We start from the raw sequence: 25587 nt of genomic DNA, 5'->3' as shown, positions 1-25587 counted from the left end.
CAGGCATTTGATTAACTGTTTGTATTTTGGGAGAAAGTTCCCCTTATTAAAGTCCACAAGGACAATAACAGGGGAATACGTGTTCTCTCCACTCCTAGTATCTGCTCAGCGAGTTGACGTTGAGCCTCGCGCACGTCAGCTTGTGTTGGGATGTAAACTCCGGCCAGGATAAAAGAGGTGAATTCACAGGGAGAGTAATAACGGTCTGCAGGTGATGAAAAAAGTTTCCTAGTCAGGAGAACAGGACTTTAAAATCACTTTCACGTCGCTGCACCAGCCATGGTTTATATGGAAACAAATCCCCCCTTCCTTTGCCTTGTGTGAGAGGATCGGGTCGCGGTCCGCACGTAACACCTGAAAGCCGGTCTGCTGTGCGGCAGAGGCCGGTGTAGCTTCGGTCAGCCACGTCATCGCCATCATCATCATCATCAACATCACATGTTACTACAAAGTTATAATAACTTGAGTGGTCATACTAGTGAATATGGCAGTCTGAGGATGTGCTAACACTATTTGCATAGGGTCAGACTTTCTGGTTTAAAGAATAGAGCATTGCAATAATGTATCAGGCTTTAATAAGGGCGTACCAGAGGTAATCGTATTTACTTCAAGATCAGTATAGAGGAGATGTTTAGAAATATTATTAATATGGAAATATTATTCAAACAAACCTTTTTAGACTATTTTATAACTATATGAATGTGGTAATAACAGTTTTACAACATGTACATTAATTTATGAGTGTATTTTAACATGTACTAAACTTCTGCCCTTAGCAATAGAAAATCCCCTTTTCCCCTTTAAATGAGGTCTGTGCTGTGAGGAGGAGTTGTGTTACTGTGAAGCAGTGTGGGCCTGGAGCTATCCTTAGGAGGGTGAGGTCTTCTAACACCACTGTCTTACAATCATTCAAATGCGTGAAATAGCTTAAATCTAACCACCACCACCTGCTGTGTGGAAACAGTGATCCATGTAGGTGGTGAGGAGGGAAATAATCCATGTAAACGACTCCTGCTTGCAACACTAGCAGCAGCACAGAGCATGCACAGAGATCCAGGCGGCCACAGGAAACAGTGACCTCCTCCTCCTCCTCCAGCAGCCGGCTGAACAAAGTCAATGGTGGGCGGGACCACGCTGCTCAGTTTACAGCCCTTTCCGAATGTCACAACCGTGATCTCGAGCTCCAATTGGCTCCTGTCTGGGCACACGTCACAATCATGATTAGAATTGATGATCGGCCTTTCTGATTTCATTGTCTCGCAAAGGGGACTGGTGGAGAAATATGCTGAATTCGAACGTGCCGTCTGATTTTTGACATCACAAATGGTAAGCGCCGGGACGTGATTCCCATTCGGGCTCCGGGTCCTCGTGAGTCGTGTCGCGCTCGCCTGCGCTGGAAAGCCCGGGTCAGCGAGAGCGACCGCGGCGGGGTCGAGAAATCACGGATTTGAAGGAAAAGTTTAGCTGCGGCTATCCAGGGGAGAGCTATGCTAATGGCGGCTAACGCTGGCTCGGCTCAGATATGGCCGCTCGGGCCTGTAAGCTAACGTGAGCTGTGTGTCTGTGCGCGTGTGGCCATTGTGGTGTGGTGGCATGTGCTTCCTGTGTGCTGGTTGTGTTTTGTGAGTCACCGGGCTGTTGGCTAACCCCGACGGACCCACTGTGTGTGTTGGCTAATTCTCCGTAATGTTATTGACTGTGGCCATGCGCAGACAGCCTGCCAAAATAAAGCTGCTGCTACTGCTGCTGCTGCTGCTGCTCACACTGGCCACTCAACCTTCCCCTGTGTGTCTCTCTGTTTTTCTAAACTACTGTGTTTTTATTAGCTCAATGTTATTCCTCATCACTTTAACTGGTTCCTGCGCTTTATTTTCTCCTACGTTCCCTCTGTCTATCAACACAATACAGGTTTTCAGCGAAACGTATTCATAACACTGTAACTACATATGTCTCTTTGTTTAGTGCATTCAAGATTGGTTGAATCCGAGCAACACAATAAATTGTTAACAAGCCCTTTATTTTGAAAGGCTATTCAAACAAGATTGTGTTAGAAATAAATAAGTTATAAATAAGCTTATTATCTTATTAATATCATGTCATTATAATTTCGAGACATTGTTGATGATGCAAATAATCCGTGTGTTGATGGTGTTATAACATTCATATAAAATGTTATCAGCTGATAATAGTGCTGAGTGAAGTGGCCTATTAAATGATATCAAGATGTTAAACACATATCAGTGAAGGGTTGTGGTTTTAAACTCTTCATGGACAGAGAAGGATTTGTTATATTGCCATCAATGACAACAATACTGTTGTATTACTATAGTACTATAGAGAAATAAATCAATGAAGCAATGTTTATCTAGGCACAGCATATTAGCTTGATGGATGTTATTTATTTTTACACTGCAGCTTTGTCACTGCCCATTATACTTTGACTGACAGTGTGTTCAGTTATTGTTCCCTATCGTTATATATGTGTTGGCTGGTTCTCTATAACAAGATGAAACTGATCGTGTTCTCATAATGTGGCGGCCTCGTTTGATGGTTTTGTTGTTATTTATTTGTAACTTAGGGTTGTCTTGCTGTGCTTCCTCCCCAGCCATACTACTCAGAAGTGTGCCAGGTACACTGAGACAGGATGACTGCAATCAAACGCGTGCCAACCTAGAAACATGGAGGTTCTGCTGTGACCGGCATGGCTGCCCCATTCCCCTCCAGTAGCACAATGGAAGTGTGGCCACAGGGACGCCTGTCCCAGACAGTGAGTAGCATTTATCACACATTGCATTTCAGTAGAAGAGAAAAAAACGGCTCCTATGAGTTTTAACCAAATCATTACAGAAACATACACTGTTGCTGCAGTTGTAATTTATTTGACTTCAGTTTCTCAAGATTTTACTTTTGCTTTAATAATGTTAATCATATCAGTCTTACATTATCTATGTATTTAATAAGTTGTAATCTTGAGTGTGTGACATTTTAGTTGATCGAGTTATATACTAGTGGGTGTATTTCCTAGATCTATTTATATTTTGGGGAATTAAACTGATTACGCAACCCATCCTAATGTAGTGCATTCACTGACAAAAGTAAATTGTACAAATATATGTGTTCGTCTCTCAGATGAACCTGCGGTCAGTGTTCACGCCTGAACAGGTGAGGATCCTGGAACGTTACTATGACGGTGGGATGACCAATCAGAGCAAGGCTTGCTTCCAGCTAATACTCCAATGTGCTCAGGAGTCCAAACTGGACTTCAGCGTGGTTCGGGTAGGCTCATAAAATGTGCTTGTTTGTTGTGTTAGCCGGGGGAGCACCGTTCAGAATGATTTGTGTTGCACCCCTGTTTTTTGTTTTTTTTCTTAATAAGGGATGCCTGTGTATTACTGTGGCAAGTAATTAAGGTCATGGATCAGTGGGTTCTTCTAGTCCAGAGGCATACGTTTTTCTGACTTTGCAGAATCTGTCCCAGTGGTGATTTCTATAGTGTTTTTTAAGTGATGTTACTGAGATGATTGCTCTTCTCCCTGCAGACATGGGTTGGCAACAAAAGACGTAAGATTGCCTCCAAGGTAGACCAGAATGGAGGCATGTCGTATTCCTTATCCAGTCATGGACTTGCTGGGGGGCTACTCTCCAATCACACACTAGCTGGAGGTGCTCTGTCCAATCATAGCATGGCAGCAGGGGCGCTGCTTCCTGCTGAGATGGCTGTAGCAAGGAACATCCAGAATCGTATGCACCTTCTTCCTCCATCGTCGTCCTTTCCTACTTTCTCGTCAGCATCCTCCTCTCCCTCCTCTTCCTCGCCTCTCAGCAGCGGCAGCAACAACAACAACAACAATGGCGTCCTACTGACTGGTATTTACTCTGTGGACTCCGTCCCACGACCCCGACCAAGACCCACAGCCCCCCCGGGTCAGGCAGACCCTGAGCTTTCTGTGCACACATCCTCAACTCTGATCAACCAGTTCCTGCAGAGCAGGAACAGCTCCGCCTCCTCACCCCTCCACTCCAAGCTATTGTCCCTCTCTCAGAATCTCCCATCCCTCAAGACTGCTTCAGGTCCTTTAGTCTACACTGCCTTCAGGAAGGGAACTTCAACCCCCGGGGAAGCAGGGGTGAGTGCAGGAGTAGTACCTTTCATCTGGACTAACGAGTACGGTACAGCACAAACACGCCCCCGGTCTTCTTCCTCGCAATCCCAAGCTCAGCCTCAGCCCAGACCTCACTCCAACCCCCAGCCTCAACCCCCTACACCACAGAAGACACTGGTTTCCATCCCAGTCAAAAACTCTTCTCCCCCTGAACAGACACCTCGTATTAAGCAGGTCTACACTTTGTCAGAAAAAGGAGAGGGGGACCGACTTAGATCTGCACCAGCGTATACTGAAAGAGTTCAGGAGAGTCATGGGTGTGTGCCTCCCCCTCTTGACTCCTGTCATAACTTCTCCATCGCCATGGAGACTGGAGATGAAGCAGATGAGTGGCAAAGGGAGGAGGAATTGGCAAACATGGCCGCTCAGACACACATCCACAGGGAGCACACGTTAGGCAGCCCAATCAGGGCTGAGGTGACAGTGGTGTTAGAAGACCTCACCCCTCCTAAGGATAGCTCCAGGCCCACACTGCTTCACAGTAACACAACTCCTCAGGGCAGCTATTCCGTCACAGCACAGACCTCATTTAAAGGGGAATCCAGCTCACAGGTACGTGAGGTTCAAGTGCTACTGTCGCTTTCCAAGTGAATTGAAAAATGTAACATGAAAGTGTCTGTCTCTGTGTGCAGACTTCATTCAGTGTGTCTGCTGCCCCCTGGGCAATCAGCAACTCAAGAAAAAGAACAGTAAGTGCTTATTTTGGCAGCTGTAACAGAAGAATTTGTGCATCTAATGTAGTGGGGAAAAGCCTTAAACGTACTATATTCATAATCGTCTTTCTGGTAGGTCATAAAGCTGTGCTCAGAGATGTGATACACGTTGAGGCTGCATTAAGGAGCATGTGCATATCATGTAGTCAAACAGAGGTGTGTGTGTGTGTTTCAGCTGCAGGATCGGACCCAGTTTAGTGATGGGGATCTCATCCAGCTGAAGCGCTATTGGGACCGAGGAATGACCAGCCTGGGCTCAGTCTGCAGGGAAAAGATCACTGCTGCAGCAAACCAACTCAATGTAGACACTGAAATAGTCAAGGTATCCACCTTTGCAAGGTTGAAAAAATACTTAATAACTTAATTAACAGTGTTAAATGTAAAGTAGAAAAGCACTTGCTGCCTCCTGGTACGCAATCTCTGAAGTGTCATCGAAACAAGATGTTTTGTTGACTGAGAAACCTTTGAGCCTTAGTCACGTGGTCTAGCCACTTGTATATGACATTTTAGTGAAAACAAGACTATTTGACTTGTCTGACATTTCTGAGACAAAAGAAAACAGGATAGAGCAACTTTTCTAGGTCACAGAAGTTTTCTAACTCACTTGCACAAAGTTGTGTAAAAGTCACACAGATATATCAGGGCCACAGTAGGAATGCTGATGAACTAAATATAGTCTCTCAGTCCTGACACACACACATGACCCACTGCCATCTCACGTACTAGAATATTTAATGCAACCAAGAAAAAATCTCTGCCTGCAATGATATTCAGTGTATACTGTGAGGATTATCTTCAAAGCTACTTAAGCAACTACTTACTGCCAATTTCGATCAGGTTTACTGCAGTAAATTTACTGTATAACAGGAACTCATTGTTGATATGGAAACTAGACAAATTTTCAAGCAATTCTCCTGGACTACTTTCATTCATCACATTAAGTACTTTATTTTGAAAAATATAGTGAAATCAATGACCTTTAGAGTACTTCAGTCCATGACTGACACCCATTTTGTTCTTTTTGTGTTTTCTAATTTGCAGACATGGATCAGTAACAGACGGAGGAAATACCGTCTGATGGGGATTGAAATTCCGCCACATAAAGGGGGCCCTGCTGTATTTACAACCTCATCCCCAGGTAACGAGTCTCCACTGGCCCTCAGCCCTGATGAGGAACGGCTAAGAACGCATGATCTCGGAGATGACTTGAATGATGAGGGATCTATCTGCCTCTCTGAAGGTAAGAACAAAGACACTAGACACACACACAAACAATCTATTGTGTATCTTAGTATTAATGTAGCATTATTTCTTCTAGATGGAACCATCGACTCACAACACAGAGATGAAGATGATGGAACAGATCAGATGTCCGCCGCTGCTTTAACGGCCAATAATGTGGTACTTGAATTTCTAAAAGTAACAGCTTGAGACTGGACACTGGCTGGGATAGTGCTCATACTCCAATATAATAATAATAGTAATAATAATAATAATACATATCAAAGCTTCATTCAGGGCATATTCATTCTGCTTGTTCACACAAGCTGTTGGCCACAAAACTACACTGGCTTGTCATGTACACTTTGACCATGGTACATTTCTCTAGTAAGCCTGTTTCCCCTGGAATTCTTACACCTCACTTACAGTAATATGATAATAATTACTGATTTATTATGTATAATTGTAAGGGCTTCTATATTAGTGTTAAAGAAAACTGCTGCGGTGCACCAGATCAAATGCTTCCTAACTTCTTTCAAGCATGCTAACAGAGGACAAAAAGACTGTAGTCGCACAGATTACACACAGGAAGGGTAATGCAGCCTCTCTGTAGGGATAAGTGCAGTTATTTGTTGTTCTTCCAAGATTATTTGATGAAAGATACATTATTCGCATCACCATATTTGTTTCATGGTTAGTATGAGCTTATGTACCATAATGTTGTACTGCACTGTTGTAAAGAAACTACGTTTCTTTGTATGAAGTCACATTTATTTAAACCAGCCTGTTTTTTGATAGAAGATTGAAGTACCTGATGATGAGGAAGCAGCAGAAGAAGAAGAAGACGATGATGTCCAATTAATAGCTTCCGACCTCGAGCAAATGCAGAACCTGCTGGAATTCAAGGTGAGAGCACACACAAATTAACTTGGAGGCTACATTTAAAATCCATTAGACTGTCTATTGGTTTCAGAAGTGCCAAGAATGGTAATTGTGAATGAAAAGCTATGTTAAATGTCATCATCTCAAGCATTTCATTATTTTTTGCCTCTTTGAATCCTTCTCTTGCAGCACGAGGAAGTGCAGTTCTTAGAGCACGAGCTACAGAACCAAAAACAGAAATACCTTGAGCTTGCTGGCTTCACAAAGAGCCTCCTCAGCGCTGTGAGAAACAATGACCTGGAGAGACAGCAGGTACAATCACATTCTGTGTTTACACAGCACTAACTTTTACTTGGACATCAGCTTCAAGTGAGTCTCAACAGGTTTTTAACTCTCTGCGGTTTTGTATTTGTTTAGGAACTCATGGCCAGTCTACCTCAGCCTTCAGACCAGGAGTGGAACACAAGCGTGGAGAGAGGATCCCAGCTTGCTGCAGAGTCGGCAGACGCATTCGCCAACATTGACGACTTCTCGGCAGGTGTAGCAAAGGAAGAAGTCCCGCGGGTCACCATGAACGAATACTGTTCGACAACGGAACATACTGAGCCCTCTGCATCAGAGGAGCAAATGCAGGAAGCAGTTACAGAACAAAAGTGAATTATCTCGTGTACATCAGCTCCCACACGTGCTTATACAGATGTCTCCACACCCCATGCAGAAGAATCTGGTTTCACACAAGATAGAATTGTGCATTTACACAAACACTCTGGTAAACTCATTCTCCACTCCCAGTGCCTGTGGATTGATGCTTCACTATGACTGTTGGGCTGACAAAGGCCTTTTTTACTGCATATCATTCGCCTTGCTCTGGACCAGTCCAGAGAGAACAATAAATGACCTCTAACTTATCTACGTCTGTGCCTCTCTCATTTGTCATTGACAGTACAAAACAAGGGGTTATATTAGCTTATAAGCTTATCAGTTTATAATAAGTCTAAAGCTACTATGGAAATTCATTCTGTCAAAATTGAGTGTTTTTTGTAGATCACATTTGAGGACAGGAAAGCAGCTACATTTCGGTGTTACGGGTCAAACTACTGGGCCACCATCCAGCTTGTCGACCCAGATGACTTACTGGTCTTCAAAATTTGGAGGTAAAAGATTAGAGCATAAACCTGACATAACAGAGCAGTTTTGCAAGATAATGCCCATTGTAGCTGTCAGTATCTTGTTTTGAAAAAGTGTGTGTGTGGGAGGGCGACAGAGCAGCAGAGAAAGTGGATGAGCTTTAAGCCTCTTATTTCCAATTGGACTAGGGATGGACAGGCTTATGAAACAGTGGCTTTAAAGCATTGAACTTCACAGGCTCAGATTTATGGCAGGACACTGTTATATTTGACTCCCTAATTGTGTCCCCCTGCGTCAAGAGCGTGAATTAAAACCTCCTTTTCTGTGACAGTACCAGTGACTATTTCAGTGGCAAGCCAGTGTGCCATCACGTCACCCGGATGTTTGCATGTCACTCACAGCATGTCATGCAGCATCAAGCGCCCCCACGTCCTCCTGCTCCTCCTCTATCTCAGAAATCCGCCGCTTTGGTTTGGACGGGGGGAAATCCTTAACTGAATTGCGTCATCAATACGTCAATAAACTCTCATTCACTGACGATCAGGTACCACGATAGCCGCCATATTCGCATCCATGGCAGGGTAGCGGTGCTCTGGGCGAGCGTATGGTCCAGTCGTCGGCGGCATCAACTGTTCCCGGCAGCAACCCCTCGATCCCGTCTTCGATCCGGTCCCGCGGGCGCACAGCTTTGCATCTGGTCACCGAAGCTGAGCAGCCGGACTTCCAGCGAGGGGGAGCCATGCAACGTGGAGCGGGGGTCTAGGTCGGACTATGGTGCCTTAGACCTAAGAGAAGAATCCCTGGCACAAGATGGAGGTAAACAGCGTTAGTAGTGAGGTGAGTTGGTCGACGTGTGTTTTTGCACGCTAATGTGCTTGACGCTGTTTTCGGTGCGCGCTGTCCCGTTAAGTTAGCTCGCCCCCCGAAAGGCTGGGTACCGCTTAAATTCGCTTCACGACCCGCAGCGCACCGTGATGCATGCTAACGCGCTAGCTAGTGCTAACAGCTGGTAAGGTGTTTATTGTTGTTGCACTGCCCCGGCTTTCGTAGTTTGATAACCGCCTGTGCGGGCTGTTTCCCCCGCCGGTTAGTGTTCCGAACACAGGACGGACTCTTTATCCCACGATACACCACCTCCTTTCGGCTTTTATTGCCATTTACACTTCTCTGGAGGAGTTTGTTTCGTGGTTAGCTTAGCGGCTGTAGCATTAGCATGTGGTTAGCTTGCTAGCTGACAGCTTGCAGGCTTGAAACTTTGTTTTGCTCAACCTCCACCGCCTGGTCAACGGAGAGCTGGTGAAAGGCTTTGACTTGACAATGGTAAGGTGATAAAAACATTTAAATATTGTTAAATGTGCTCAAAGTGTAGCTGTAACTGGGTTCAATTTGTTCAGACGTCCTCACGGTTGTGGGCTGGCTTGTCAGCAGAGGCAGTGGTGCTGTTATAAACTCTATCTAGAGCAGTTTGTAAACTAGGTAGTAATCTGATTCATAAAACTACTCATCAGAGCTGGTAGTGTTTCAACTGCATTATCAAAGTAATGGATATGTGGGCTACATATGCTCAATATATATATATATACATGAAACTCGTGATGGAGTCTAAACTAGTGTATTATTTAAAAAGGAAATGAACACCTTCAGTCTTTAAGTGAAACTCTAATGATACCTCCTGAAGACTTCCCTACATTCTGTCTTGTGACAGCTGTTGAGTGGTCAGGTTTGCTTTTGCTTGATCTTTGTGTTGACATGTTTATTTACTAATTTGCACTTAATCCAATGGGACATCCTAAAGCTCAGTCTTTGAGATTATTTGCACTGTCTTTCGCACCGTCTCACTTCCATTGCTGTTTGTAGGTCAGCAGGAAGCTACAGCAACAGACACTTCTAAACGAGTCACATACATTGTTGATCGAATCTCTCCGCCTGATTTTTGAAAATTTGTGTCTAGAAATTTCTAAATAGTTCTGTTGAAGACCCTCAGTGGCACGTTAATACCAATTAAACTGAACAGTGCTCTAAATATTTATATTTAATAAAAGTTACCTTGCTACATATGAGCACTTTACTGTTGACTGTCTGCTGAACCTTTGAAAGCTGCCAAGATAAAAGAAGCACACAAGTAAACATCAAGCTTAGCCACTTCATTTTGGCTGGTGGTGATGCAGACCGCTTAATCCACTTTGTGTCCGTTTGGAGATGAAGTGTAACCAAAGCCTTGTTTGCCAGCATCAGTAGGTCGTGAGATGATATTGTGTGTGGCTGTCATACCATCTTTTTCAAATAGCTGAAAAAGGCTTGCCTGCGTGTGCAGAGAGTGGGATGCACTTGTGTTATCAGCCATGATGAGCCAAATCAAAGGTGGCAAAGAAAATGCATATGTGTGAATTTATGACCAAGCACTGTCCTGGCTCTGCCTGAATATTAATACTTCACAGATGCACCAGGGCTAACATGAAGACGTTTTCTGTGTCACATCTTGCTCTGAAGTGTATATATCTTGTCCTGATTTGGATTTTCATGTTAATGTTATCGTATAGCGCTAAGATATTGGAAAGTGGTTTGTTGGCCTCTGTTCTGTGCTTGTACGTGAGTGTATGTTGGTGGCTCCACCCACTGAGTGGGCTTGCGTAGTGCTATGACTCATCCCCCCTCTTCAGAGGCTTGATGGAATTCAACACACACACAAACACACCAGACTGAACACATCATACAGGCAGAGCCTTCAGCACAGAGCTGAAATACGCAGACCTGGTTAATCTTATATTGGTCATTTAATTGTCTGATACACTTGAGATCTCTGACATTTCGCTTCTGACAATTTAATCACAGTGCATGGTTTTTTAAAATAAACCAAAGAGAGGCATTAAACAGGCTCCTGAAAGTAACTGTGGGCAGAACAAAGCATGCATATCAGTGCTCATTTAAAAAGGTCTTTTGACGCCGTGATCAGCCAGAAAAACCAGACCCGGTGTGTCCTCAAGAGGCTGAATGGTGACGCAGCCTCAGCTAAAATCAGTGTCCCAGAGCCAGTCAGACATGTTGTTTTTGCTCTGGCTGGGGATTAAGTTAGAATGCTAATAATGAGGGGCTTTATAGGGACAGGATGAGAGCTGGACAGCTGGACAGGCTTAAAGTATGGACTCCATACTGTTTGACAACAAATAGAGCTCGAGTTGGATAAGTGAGTGTGCACTGGTATTGCATGTGACTCATCGATTTCATCTGTTGAATCTTCCATCATACATGTGGGCGTGCAGCAGCTGCAGTCACAGTCCTCTTAGCTGAGAGCAAGGATGAACCTGCTTTGTTGAGGTCTTTACTGTTGCTCACTCCTCTGATGAAATTTGTTGTTTTTGCTGCAGGTCAATGGACATCAGATCATGGACGAGCCCATGGAGGAGGGAGATTCTTACTCACACTGTGTAAGTAATGATCGGCACGTGTGCGTCTACCTGTTGTGTTGTGGAGTTGTCTCTTTCTGACACTGTTTGTGTAGGATGAAGGGACATATAAGGAGATTCCTATCACCCACCATGTGAAAGAGGGTTGTGAGAAGGCGGAATCATCCCAGTTTGAACTGCTCAAAGTCCTCGGCCAGGGCTCTTTTGGCAAGGTGAGAAAACCAACAGACCAATCCCAGGTTTATTGCGAGGGTAGCTTTTTGAATCCCTCTAAATTTCTCTCCCTCTCTCTCTCTCGCTTTCTCTCAGGTATTTCTTGTCCGGAAGATCGTGGGTCCAGATGCTGGTCAGTTATATGCAATGAAAGTCCTAAAAAAGGCATCTTTGAAAGGTAATGCAATGAAACAGCTGAGACCACTCTCAACCCCAAAGTGCCAGTATTCAGTATTTTTCTCATCCATTTTCTCTCTAATGCTGTCCCCCGCTGTCTTGTCTCTCCAGTCAGGGACAGAGTTCGCACTAAAATGGAAAGAGACATTTTAGTGGAAGTGAATCATCCCTTCATAGTGAAATTGCACTACGGTAAGAGACACAGTCTTATTTATGAAGTGTGCAGCTGATTGTATTTGATAATGAAGATTTAATCTCTGATAAGGTTTGATTAAGTACTGGATCCTTATGTGCAGTATCATGGGCCAATCCGATTTAGCACTGTTTACTGCATCTTTTATCAGAATACTTTTAGTGTTATGATCAGTCTATGGTTATGACACAGTTATTGCACAGGACTTAGCCACATTTATTGCATCAGTTTTAAACAGACAAGATTGTCACATAAAAACAACAAAGCAAGTGTTTAAGTTAATGTCTACAAATTCAACATGCTATTGCTGTTGTTGTGTGGCATGACTCAGGTTAAACCCTTTGAACAACAGAGTAGAACGTCTTTTATTATATACTTGACTGAGAAATAGCACAGATAAATAAATCTAGGAATACACAACAATGACTTCCTTTAAATAGCTATTAAAGTACAGCCACACTTAAAAATGGATGCCCTAACAGTACAGTATTAGTATAAAATAATGCAACTATGCAAAAATGAAATACCTTTCTATTTCTCACACTAAAAGTAGAATACAGCTGCAATTTCAAGAATAAATAAATTGCCAGTATTGCATAAGGTTCACGTCGCCTATTTACTCATTAGACTTTCAAGCGTGAAATATGACCAAATTTTATATCTTCTTAGCAAATTCTTGCTAACGATACACTACCAGAAATCACTTCTTTGCCGCTATAAGAACAGTATGTGGCAGTACAGCGCAAAAAAATAGATTCCTGGGAAAAGAAAATTCTAATTTTATTTTGGTGAAACATATATAATTTTTAAATATGATATCAGACCTGTAAATAGATTCATGTACTCGCTGATGCGAGGCATGGTGCTGGCATTCTGGCAGTATCGGAGGCATTTCCGATGCTGCTATCAGTATCAGAACATACTGAATTACAGTGTTAGCTTTTGCCACTGAACACCTTTGTTAAATCAGAGTATATTTAGCATGTGGATCAATTATTTGTTTCCTTGTGTCTGCAGCCTTTCAGACAGAAGGGAAACTGTATTTAATACTGGACTTTCTCAGGGGAGGGGATGTATTCACTCGCTTATCCAAAGAGGTAAGCTCATGTTCTCTTTGCTGACATTTCATTATACTTTGAGCGTATTTGCACCTTTTTTCTGTCTGTTATTTTGCTCTTTCTATTAAGGAAAGTACAGCGTGTCCTCTGATTCATACAAGAATTTAATGGTATTGCTTTTTTAAATGTACCAGTGAAAATCTGATACACATATGCATCAAAGTTTTTTTTCTAAACACGGAGGAGTATTTAATGACAGCTTCACATGGAACAGGTGCAAAGTTAGCATGCAAGTGGATTTTATTTATTTTATAAGACCATAATTGCTGCCAAGTCATCTGTCTCTCCTGTTTTTTGTTTAACTTTTATTCAAATTAAGACCTAAATTCCTCATGGCAACACAAAGCTCCTCTTGGAATATTTATTCGCTTTTCAATCATCAATTGCTTGTCAGGCAAAGCTCAGATCTGCTCTTTTCAAATGCTTTCCGGGAACTCAGACAATGTGTGATTGTTCTCTAAACAAACCTTGTGTTGAAAGCATGTCTCAGAAACAAAGCAATCGTGGCTGGCAGTGTCAAATCAACAGCTTGCTGAATCTTGTAACCTATTTGAAATGTTGATACTGTGACAATAATAATTCTGTTTTCTCTGTTTGTGGTTACTGAAGCTTAATACTGCAGTTGTGTTTTCTTTTGATGCTGAATTTCACTCCTCTTCTGAGTTCAGAGAGTAAATGTGTCCAGTTCTTATCAGGTTATGTTTACAGAGGAAGATGTGAAATTCTACCTTGCAGAGCTGGCCCTGGCCCTCGACCATCTGCACAGCCTGGGCATAGTTTACAGAGATCTCAAGCCAGAGAAGTACGAGTGCTCAACCTCACCTTCACCTTTTGATCCTTTACACTCTAACCCAACAGCATATACATCATCACCCAAAACAGAAATAGCCTGCACAGTTGTAGTTTTCTCCTGGTTCATTACAAAACATTTGTGTCATGATGATCCTTCCCTAACAACAGTGGGTAGAACCTGTTGAGAGGCATTCGTCATTGTTGCATGGTGATGATAATTATACAGTATAAAAATATTATAAAAAAGACATTTTAAGTTGTTTTTGACTCTACAAGATGTACATATTTTACTTTCTCCTTTTCCCTACTGACTATAATGAAGTGGTGCTTGATAACTAAGTTATTTATGCATAAAATATAGACGTAAGACGCTTTTTCCAAATGACATCAAGAAAATGTAAATCCAATGGCAATGATTTGCATACTATATAACCCTGTTTGTTTCTGTAGTGTTAAAGTCAAAGCTCAAGTTTTTTAAGATTAAGTGAGTTGTTTTCCTCTACTACAGTAGAAACCATAGGAAGGAGTCACACAGGGCAGGAATTTAACGCCTTTCAGGCCTTATCCCTCTTCCTGTGGCTGCCAAGTAATTTCTACTGATAACTTCAACAAGATTGTATACACAGAATCATATCAGCTATATCATTTTTCAATTAAGTCCATAATTTCGGATGAATTCAATTTGGCTTAGAAATGAGTGCTCTGATCTATTGATTTGTATACTTAACAGGCCATCTCAAACCTCCACAACTCTAGGATAATATTTATGCAAAACTCCCAAGTCCTCGAATTTGTTCATATTTGACAGCAGAATTTGCAACTTGTCACGAAGAATGATTTGAAGCTAACCTCCTTGGAAACTCTGTTTTGTCTTGCAGCATCTTACTTGATGAAGCTGGACACATAAAGTTAACAGGTAAGCTTTTAACCAATGCATGCACATTTATTGTAATGCACATATAATTCAAAAAATCATTCTGCATAGTAGAATCACTGTGTATCTGCACCACATTGCCTTTCATTGCTTTTGTGCAGACTTTGGCTTGAGTAAAGAGTCAGTAGATGCTGATAAGAAGGCGTATTCCTTCTGTGGTACGGTGGAGTATATGGCCCCTGAGGTGGTCAACAGGAGAGGACACACACAGAGTGCAGACTGGTGGTCTCTGGGAGTATTGATGGTACATAAGTTCAAACGAAGTTACATCTGATCAACTGATAAATTGACATTGATAATAACTGGTTAGAAAATAATAATGTTTGTTATATTCCCTTTCTGTCACTGTGTTTTTGCAGTTTGAGATGTTAACGGGGACATTACCATTCCAAGGCAAAGACCGAAATGAGACCATGAACATGATTCTCAAGTGAGTCATTATGTCCTGCATGTTTAAGGCCCTTAGAGCACAACATAAGTCGGAATTCATACGGTACTTCAATTCTTGTAAACCAGATTCACCTCTTTCTCTTTTCTTCCCTCCAGAGCTAAGTTGGGAATGCCCCAGTTTCTAAGTTTGGAGGCCCAGAGTTTGTTGAGGATGCTCTTTAAACGTAACCCTGCAAATAGACTAGGTAAGATGCATTACAGCTTTTGTCTGTTTGAGCGTGTAGACCTGTTAGAATTAGGAAAAAAATAAAAGAAACAAGGTGAGTTGATCCTAACACTGCACCACTCGCCTAGCTTGAGCTTGTTAACATGTTGGCACCAATATAAAGCAAATGCTGAAAACCACAGAGAGAAAAAAAGTGTGAACGTGTTGATTCTCTAAAAACAATAGAAAAAAGGAACGTGCCAGGTTAACTGAACCAAAGTGATCTGTGTCTTCAGGGGCCGGACCCGATGGAGTGGAGGAGATCAAACGCCACGCTTTCTTTTCCACCATCGACTGGAATGTGAGCACACGCACACCTCCCTCTCATTTCTCACAGACCCACACAAACACTCGCATATAACTCTCCCAGCTTCTGTTGAGGCTTCACACCTTGCAAACGGTTGGCTTGGTGACTACTGGTCATCAGTCTTGGCCATGCCAGCCATGTTTGTGTGTCTGGGCTGAGAGCCAGTTCTCACTGTGTGTGCACTAATAGCTCTGTGTGAGTGTTTAAGAACCAGCAGGATGCTATTGGCTGGACTGAGCTGAAGAGGGATTGGAGGGGGTTAATCTGGGAGGGGTCTTGGATTGAATTCATCATAAGTTCACACACTCCAAACGGCCATAGGTAGGGTTTAATTTGTAATATGGATGTGTGTGTGTGTACCTGTGTTTTCTTCAGAAACTGTACAGGAGAGAGCTCCAGCCCCCATTCAAGCCTGCAGCAGGAAAACCAGATGACACATTCTGCTTTGACCCAGAGTTCACCGCTAAAACACCTAAAGGTAAATCTACACCTACCGACATGCATCACTTTTCGTTCACATGCTCTACAGCTTAAAAATTCACATCCATCCCTGCAGCCATGGAAACTGCAACCAAGCCCTGATTGCAGCTCCAAAATTTAGTGGGTGTTTGTTCATCTGTCCATATTGTGAATTATCTTTGTGTATTTAGACTCCCCAGGTATCCCGCCTAGTGCTAACGCCCACCAGCTCTTCAAAGGCTTCAGTTTTGTTGCTCCAGCCCCTATGGACGAGAATAAGGGCTCCCCGCTGCTCAGCATACTCCCTATTGTTCAGGTGAACACACATTATGTCTACTTTGCATGTGCACAGGTTGTTTTTTACTCTTCAACTTCTGCGCAAACCTCTATTGATACACATCCTGCAAATGAAGCACTAATTCCATTTATCTCCAACAGTGAACTTACTCCCTTGTTTTTAGCCATTTTGCAACATGATACTGTTTACGATTTCTTTCGTGTGGCCTTTAACACATGTTGCAGGCACCACATGAAAATGTATCACAACATTATCATTGAAATCCATTAAGTGAAAGCTAGCACATGGCCAGTAGTGCTGCTCACAGTTAGAGATCGTCATAGTTAGAGACCTCTTATGATATTATGAGAATGTAAAAAATCTTTGATTCAGGACAAATTAGAACATGGCAAGTCGCTGAGGTCAAGATAGTAATTGTTAAACACATTTTCCAACTTGACAATGTTCAAAATATCACTGCAAAATAAGAGTCTGGTTTTGTTACAGTTAACTGAAGTTGGGATCATATGTTTGTAAAAGACTGTCAACCATTAAAGGAAATGGCTGGTTATTTTTCTAAAGTGTTAGCACAAACACTAGAACTGTTAGTTTAATAACATTTTGTGCTTTTGCAGTGTGTGAACAGGAGCCAAATTTAACAACAGCAGTTAACGTTTGAGGACAATTTGACTGCTGAATATATAGAAACATTACAATTGAAGATATAGTATATTTGTGAACAAACTTGGATCTGAAATACAACTGTTGACCTGTTTTGACCAAAACCAAGAATCACATAAAAAGGATGTTTAGACATTCGTTGACAAGGACCGAAGCTTCTGGCTTTACTTGAGCATTTTAATCTATTCAGTTAATGTGAAAGTATGTAATCTTGTTGCTAGATGCACGGGGGCGCAGCCAAGTTCTCAGATCTGTACGAGCTGCAGGAGGACATAGGGGTTGGCTCTTACTCCATTTGTAAACGCTGTGTACACCGAGTCACTGCCGCGGACTATGCTGTGAAGGTAACCAGACACAAAGAAATTTAGACATTAGATTGTGTTTTAAATGCATTTTAATAGTATATCAAATATTTATTCTCGACTTCTAAACATCGACTCATCAGATTAAGCAACATCCTATTTCACTCATTCACACATTTACACACAGTCACATCCTTTTGGAGACCCAGTAATTGTATAGATGTGTGATTACAGAGTTTGGTCTTTCAGGCACTTGCACTTTTTTAAGCACAAAGTATTTATATCTGATCTTGCAGTGGTTACTATGACTTTAATGTTAATGTGAACACACATATAAATGCAGGTTAAGTGTCTTGTTATAAACACATCAGCAGTGGATGATAAAAAATGGACAAGAACACTACTGTCCTTAACATGTATTTGTGAAACTGCTAAACATGAAGTTACCATGTTTAATGTGAATGGTGACACCTATACACCAATAGGGGGCAGCACAACTTCACCGTCTAAATATTGCAGCAATAATTCAAAACTTTGCTAGGGCAATGATCTGTTGTTTTTAAATATCTGAGACTGTTACGATTTTTTTAAATGCACAGTACAATGATTATTTTGCGAATCTGTTTGATATTGACTACCTTTGGCTGTGCTTCCCCCTGCCACAGATTATAGACAAAAGTAAGAGGGACCCCTCTGAAGAGATCGAAATCCTGATGCGATACGGACAGCATCCCAACATCATCACTCTGAAAGACGTCAGTAACATTTTTGTATGAGCTTTGCCAGACAGTACGTTTGTGAAGACTAACAGGTTATCTTTGTGTTTGTGTGAATGTGTCAGGTGTATGACGAGGGCAGGTATGTTTACCTGGTGACGGAGCTGATGAAGGGTGGAGAGCTGCTGGATAAGATCCTCAGGCAGAAGTTTTTCTCTGAGAGAGAGGCCAGTGCTGTGCTCTACACCATCACCAAGACTGTTGACTACCTCCACTGCCAAGGGGTGAGGAAACACCTCTGTACATGTACATAAATAAGTACAATGTAAAAATACTTCAACTGAATGTTTTCATCTCCTTCTCCACAGGTTGTACACCGAGACCTGAAGCCCAGTAACATCTTGTATATGGATGACTCGGGGAATCCTGACTCTATAAGGATCTGTGACTTTGGATTCGCTAAGCAGCTTCGGGGAGGAAATGGTATCCTCCTCACCCCCTGTTACACCGCCAACTTTGTGGCACCAGAGGTGAGAGGGGGGAAATGATAGAGACAAAAAGAAAACAAATGGAGGAGGAAATTAAATACAGACAGAATCATGGAAACTAGAAGGGTGCTCAGAGAGCGTATAAATCCGCCAAGATTAACATCCTTTTGTGCTTGATCTGTTCCAAAATATGATGGGTTCTTAGTTGCATCGTGCCTCATCCCTCCACATTCATGGAAATCAGACATGTATTTATCAAGTAATCCTGCTGAAAGCAAACAAACAACCGTGAAAATATAACCTCCTTGGCATAAGAAAAGATATATGATGGGAGAAAGTGTCTCTAATGGTGCATCTTTCTTTCTTTGTGTGTGTCTAGGTACTAATGCGTCAAGGTTATGATGCAGCCTGTGATATATGGAGTCTTGGAGTTCTACTGTACACAATGCTGGCAGGGTAAGACTGCACTCAATAGTAACTGCTGTGTAATTTGACTTTAATGTGGGTGGGAATGATCAACGGGTAAGTGCCCAAATTTGTCATTCAGTCCAATACCTTGAAGCAAAGATAGAGCTCAGGGGTTAAACAGTAGTGCTCTTGTCACTCACTTCCTGTGCTCTTGATGTAATTATGGACATTGAACGTTGATCGAGCAGTGGATTTACAGTTGCAAATTCCATCACCCTCTCCAGCCACAGTTTCAAATAGTTGTATTCATTCTATGTTTAATTACCATAAAGTATACAGAAAAATACTATGAAACTATAATGTGTGGGATGAGTTTGTGTTTTCCTAACCTCTCTTTTTACCTCCCTGTCAGGTACACACCGTTTGCAAATGGGCCAAACGACACACCAGAGGAGATTCTGCTCCGGATTGGCTCTGGAAAGTTCTCTTTGACAGGTGGCAACTGGGATACTGTATCAGACAGCTCAAAGGTACACACACTGTCACTGTCGCTTTAGTCTAAAGCTGTTTTAAGTCATGACCTATTAAAAATATCCAGACCCATGTATTTAAATGGTTGAGACGCATGAGTTTATCCATCATCCGAAAAGACTGTTCGACTATGTTAAATACAGCTTATTAGCAACCCACATGTTGTCCAGGTCCCGGACACTTTAAACACTGGATGTGTTAATGTTTGTTCCAGGATCTGCTGTCTCATATGCTCCACGTGGACCCTCACCAGCGATACACAGCAGAGCAGGTCCTAAAGCATTCCTGGATCACCTGCAGAGATGCTCTCCCACACTTCCAGCTCACACGCCATGACGCACCCCACCTCGTCAAGGTGAGCCGACAGTACATCTTTCTATTCAACAGACACTTAACACAGAGAACCATTTCTCACCATGTAGGAGAACTAAAAGGTTAGTATAACCTCCATGCATGTGCTTGCCTCGTGGGTAATGACCCTTTGCTCAGAGCTTCGAAGCGTAAATGTGCACAATCGCTCCTCATCAGAAGAGCCTGAGAAGTCTTCTACCCGATGTCGTACTCTTTCAGTACCTGGGCAATAATTCATCCATATCTGATCTCAGCTATGGCTAACACCAGATCCAACACAGCAGATGTGTCCATGCTTCTGTCTGACTTTGCTGCTTGACCTGGTCAGATTTTTCTTTTAAATGGAATTCAAGAGGTTTGTTTGATATGGGAAGACATATATATATATAACTTAAGCATTAAAGTAGTTTTAGTAGCGGGAACACTGTTGCAGGGCAACTAACAACAAAAAGTTGTTACCTTTTTTTGGAAAGAAGAAAGAAATCCAAACCTAAATCAGAAATGAAAAGATATAGGTGTACATTATAAATTTACTATTGAACAGGACACTGTAAGAAACTTGTGATCTGGGGTTGTTGTGAGTTCATACTACAAGACTGACTGGCAACAAAGGCTCACACACTACACAATCTTTCGCCAGGTGAAACCCCAACTAGTATGTGTGGTTTTCACCTCCTCATACCTTCTTCACCCTGTCCTGTGCTTCAGTTGGCTGTAGTTGTAGCCAATTCGTGGAGGAGGTGACATGTCTGCGAGCCTTACGAATCATGTCTTTGAATAGTTCACACATAGCAATTTGGGACTACTGATCATTTGCGAATTTGGCAGAGATCTGGGCCTTTTATCGTCAAGTTCCAAAATGTATTGATGAGTGAAAAATCTAGCTAAAAATCATGTAGTGTGAACTAGGCTTCAAAAGTACAAAACATAATAAAACGAACACAACAGAGCAGACGGGTCCTCCTTTTTCCCACCACCCCTAATCGTGTCCCCAGTCAGTTATTGTTAGGCCCCCTCCAGAGAGAGAGAGGTTGTCTTAACAGCATTACTACCAAGGGCTCGAACAACCTAAGCGACTACTCTTAATCTCAGGGAATGGCAACTCTATAAACAGGGTGCTGTTAAACTGCTGAACAGTCATGCAGAGAGAGGTCAGCCGCCCCCCACAGGGATCTGCATCTGTCTGTGACCCTGATCTTTCAGGTACAACCTAAAAGCCTGTGATCAGAGGCAAGAGGGTTAGAAGAGCAACAGTGGATTGAGAGCTTTAGTTCGTGGTCCAGTTCCTTCTTTATCACCTTAACAATAAATCTATTGACTGTATAAAAAGATGGAGGACATGACTGCTCCCCAAAAGTGAAGCCAAAGCATCTGCAGTACATAATAAAACTTCTCTCTCCATGTTATTGGATGGGTCATACAATTAACTAAAAAGTCACTTTGCAGAAATTATTCTCAAAGAGGACTTCTGTAACCAAGTAGTTCTTATCACACTGATGTACATCATGATTGACAGCTGAGACTGACGTGCACTTGGTCTAGTGCAGGGGTGTCCAAACTTTTTATCCCGAGGGCCACGTACAGAAAAAAATTCGAAGGACTGGGCCACTCACGCCATTTTACATGCAAAAATTGGATTTTTGCATGTAGAACTACATTTTCTTGCTTTGAACTTAATCAACTGTTGTGTCAAAATAAATTGATTCAGGTAGAAAAACTTATATCATACATGTTGATGAACTTCCAACATATAAAACCATGTGATTGATGCTAGCTGAAGATTAACCTGAATTGATAAGAGATGTTGTTTTTTCTAATATGTTGGCTGTGGGGTAAAGTGGGACAAATGCTGTGGGGTAAAGTGAGAAATGTAGCACGAGTTAAGTTTAGTCTTAAACATATTTTAGTGTAATATTACATTATATATGTTTTAATGCCATAAACATTGTAGAAAAGCCATCATGCCAAGAAACTCCACCAGGAAGACAACCTGGGGCCAAACACCCCTCGCAGAGATGGAGAGTGCAGCCGCTGAAGTCGTGCAAGGAAAGAAGTCCTTAAGAAAAGCTGGAAGGGATAGAAATATTGTTTAGACAACCCTCAAAAGATTCATAAAGAAGAAAGGGGAAGTAAAATCAGTAGCCTGGGGTGCAGTAGCTGAGGCAAAGAGAATATTCACAGATGAGATGGAGGAGGAGCTTGACAAACACTTGAAACAACTAGCTGACCAGTTCCATGGCCTTGCTCCAGTTAAGTGCCGTGAACTGGCATTTGAAAATGCAGAGAAAAACAATATCCCTGTCCCTGCCAATTGGACAGAGAAACAATGTGCAGGTAAGCTAGGGTGTGCAAGAGATCACATGAATCATAATCATCATAAATGTGCTTAATTTACCTATTACAACATGTGTTGTTATGGTAGTTTTAAAGTGGAAAAAGTAAGTGGATCACCTTACCCCCTTGATTTCTCTGGTCTGTCTCACTTTACCCCTAAGCTGGGGTAAATTGAGAGACAAGACCACATTTTTTAAAACAATCATATTTTCACTTTTCACCTTGTCCTGAAGACATTCTGATCATTTCCATTGCTAGGAAACATCCTGAATTAATGGAAAATGTGTAAGTTTTACTGATAAATAATTTTAGCTCGCCTAAAGGGGAGCAAATGTAAAAAATGTCAAACATTACCCCGCTCTCCCCTACCCGAGGTACAAACCCAGAACAACAAGAATCAAGAAAGTACAATTTCTTCAAAAATAGAGCAAAACTACAAAGTGCTATAAGTAAGTGCCATTTAAGTGCTACTAAATTGTTAGTTTAAAAAAAAAAATAAATAAAAAAAAAAAAGAATTATATATATTTTTTTTTTTTCTAATTTAAATTTTATTGAGGCGGGCCAATTAAAAATGGATGGCGGGCCGCAGATGGGCCGCGGGCCGTAGTTTGGACACCTCTGGGTTAGACTGATGCTTCAATTTATTCACACTGGTTATATTCAATTTTAACTTTTTACTAACAACATACAGACCACAGATCCAATCTTCAGTCGCAGGTTTAGTGTTGAGTATCGACTCACTCTTAGTCATCAGTCCCACTGCTGTCGAAAATGTATTCCTGTCCCTCTCTTCTCTCCCACGTGTGATTCAAGGCCTGACAAATGGTTTATATGGAAATGCCTAACTGGACACCACTGCTGTCACAAGGTGTTATTTGCTAACCTCTTTGTTAGCTCAAACTAGTCTCAACAATTCAGCACCTTTTTTTGTCAGGCCTTGACTACATCCAGCATATATATATGTATTTATTATATTTTTACGTAATGTTGAGCGACAAACTCAGAGAGCACATACCCCCGCCAAGACAACTATCCCCTTATGAAACCACATTTAAATTCACTAGATCCAGATTTCTTATTTGGATATGCACCAAATTATATCAGTCCCCTAAACAGGTCTGATTGAAGAAGATTCACAAATGATTCTCTTAGAAATCAACAAAAATTGGGAAAAGCACCCGACTTTACAATTTTAAAGGAAGTGGACTGAAATTCCTAGGTTCCTTCCTGACCACTGCATCCTTCCACCAAGTAATCCCTTTGGAATCCTTCTAAAACAAACACAATCGTTACCTCCTTGACTTATGGAGTAAGTCAACTGTGAAATTAATTGCCAGTTACACCACAGATTTGTTCATTAAGAATTTCTACTGAGTGAAAGTGCTGAGCTAAAACGTCAAATATTTCAAAAAATTTGGAAGTTATCTTCTGTGAAATGTGCTTCATAAATTCCCTCAGTCATATCAAACTGACCAGTGTGGAGTAAACTCTGTCAGGAAAAGTTTGACAGCTAAACGGACAAACCAACAAGCTGCTGACATTGAGAGTTGTGTAGATAATAAAAAGTTAAATGTTGTCATGTTCTGTTCCAGGGAGCTATGGCTGCCACCTATTCAGCACTGAGCCAGAAGACAAGTCAGCCTGTGTTGGAGCCTGTGGCAGCTTCCAGTCTAGCGCAGAGACGCAGCATGAAGAAACTCACCTCAACAGACATGTAGACACACACACACACACACACACACACACACACACACACACACACACACACACACACACACACACCGCTCACCCTTCAGTTTCAACCTCACTCTCAGTCGAACTCTCGTACGCAGATGCGCCCACACACAGACCCAGGTCCTGGCCAGTTAGAGCTACTGTCTCCCTCTGTTTTTTTAACCTATTTATTTGACATGCTCAACACATGCACTCACACCCACCTGAACATGCACGCACACACTGGACGGTGTTGCATTGTGAAGAGGTCAGCTGAAGAGGAAGAGGGGAAACTCACATATCTGTTACTGCTGGGGAGAAAGCCAGTATTTATTTTCCATAGCTTTCATATGCACTTGCCCTCTTCGCCTTTCATTCTTTCTTACTCGCGTGGGGAAGAGACGCACCAGCGGATGTTCTCCTTCACTGTGATTGGCTGATTCAAAGCTGCTTCGGTAAACTGTGCCCCCCCCCTCCCCACTACTCTTCATCTTCTCGGTCACCCTACTCCTCCTCCTCCTCGATTCTCTCTCCCACCCTATGTGGTTTGCTTTTGCTCTCTGAACTTCTTCTCTTCAAAGTGTAGTTATGGTTTATGTGTCAGAGTGTTGACATGATGATATTGACTGAGGGACATTGTACGACTGTTTCCACTGTAAAAAACAAAAAGGTATGTGTTTGCTTGTGGCGGGTTTAGAGGTCCCTCAGCTTCAATATCATCTGCCAGCACTTTAGGTAACACAAATCCATGTGTGGACACAACCTGTATTTCTTTTCTCCTTCAAATTCAACGTCTGACTCATGTTATTTTGTGTGTATCAGAAGAGGCAAAATAAGCTGCAGATGGACAAAAATAAGACGTCTAGACTTAGAAGGGTGAAACAATGTGGTAACGATAACAGACATATTAGTTTATATCATATGCTGAAAATGAAGAGCAAGTGGGGGAGCTGTAGAGATTTCTCTGGGGGGGACGGGAAGCACCCCGTCAAACCAGAGGCGGAATAAAAAATAAAAAAGTTAAAAAAAGATTTCCATGGATATCTCTTCAAAAAGACATTGTGGAAACTGTATGATATTGTATTTATTTCATTTGATTTTTAAGATTCTATTTTTCTTTCAAGTTATGTATATATTGACATTAAAGATCATTATTGACATGCATTCCCTGTGGTCTGAGCTGGTTTGTTCTCTGTCAGGATTCAAAAGGTGACAGAGATAACAATGTTGACTGTTTATAATGGCATGACAGCTTCCCAAAGGCAATCATCTTGACTGCATCATGGTGGCTGACTGCAGTTCTGGTCATAAACAGTACCTCCTCCATGTGGTTGGACGGGACACGCACCAAACAAAAAGTCAAGTTTTCTCAAAGCTGGTTTTCTTCTCACACAGACCTATCCAAGTACTCAGTTTCCTGTAAGTT

General features: G+C 42.0%; 2 protein-coding genes across 5 annotated transcripts; both read left to right on the top strand.

Moving 5' to 3' along the window:
* The first annotated feature begins 1133 nt into the window (after nt 1-1133).
* Nucleotides 1134-7887, top strand: hdx (highly divergent homeobox). Of its 2 annotated transcripts, none has more exons than XM_053429311.1 (11): nt 1134-1326; nt 2606-2767; nt 3130-3276; nt 3540-4715; nt 4796-4852; nt 5052-5198; nt 5918-6116; nt 6195-6277; nt 6899-7003; nt 7169-7291; nt 7397-7887. In XM_053429311.1, the coding sequence occupies exons 2-11, from the start codon at nt 2702-2704 to the stop codon at nt 7634-7636; spliced, it is 2343 nt and encodes a 780-aa protein (XP_053285286.1). In that variant the 5' UTR covers nt 1134-1326; nt 2606-2701; the 3' UTR covers nt 7637-7887. The 2 variants fall into 2 exon arrangements, with proteins under 2 accessions (XP_053285286.1, XP_053285285.1); XM_053429310.1 differs by having other exon boundaries at nt 1135-1326; nt 6896-7003.
* Nucleotides 7888-8528: 641 nt separating this feature from the next.
* On the top strand, nt 8529-25325 carry rps6kal (ribosomal protein S6 kinase a, like). Of its 3 annotated transcripts, none has more exons than XM_053428872.1 (22): nt 8529-8923; nt 11473-11532; nt 11607-11723; nt 11821-11902; nt 12013-12093; nt 13112-13191; nt 13908-14014; nt 14883-14920; nt 15040-15182; nt 15298-15368; nt 15485-15573; nt 15830-15894; nt 16276-16378; nt 16551-16675; nt 17539-17661; nt 18285-18374; nt 18461-18619; nt 18704-18865; nt 19203-19279; nt 19644-19761; nt 19977-20117; nt 24041-25325. In XM_053428872.1, exons 1-22 carry the CDS (start codon nt 8918-8920, stop codon nt 24164-24166), a joined length of 2163 nt encoding a protein of 720 aa, XP_053284847.1. In that variant the 5' UTR covers nt 8529-8917; the 3' UTR covers nt 24167-25325. The 3 variants fall into 3 exon arrangements, with proteins under 3 accessions (XP_053284847.1, XP_053284846.1, XP_053284848.1); XM_053428871.1 differs by having other exon boundaries at nt 8530-8944; XM_053428873.1 differs by lacking the exon at nt 8529-8923 and adding an exon at nt 9102-9427.
* The last annotated feature ends 262 nt before the right edge of the window (nt 25326-25587 follow it).

This window comes from Pleuronectes platessa, chromosome 8 (assembly GCF_947347685.1).
Source record: "Pleuronectes platessa chromosome 8, fPlePla1.1, whole genome shotgun sequence".
NCBI classification, from domain to species: Eukaryota; Metazoa; Chordata; class Actinopteri; order Pleuronectiformes; family Pleuronectidae; genus Pleuronectes; species Pleuronectes platessa.
The sequence above is the reverse complement of the archived record's forward strand: the minus strand, read 5'-3'. Positions and strand labels throughout refer to the sequence as shown.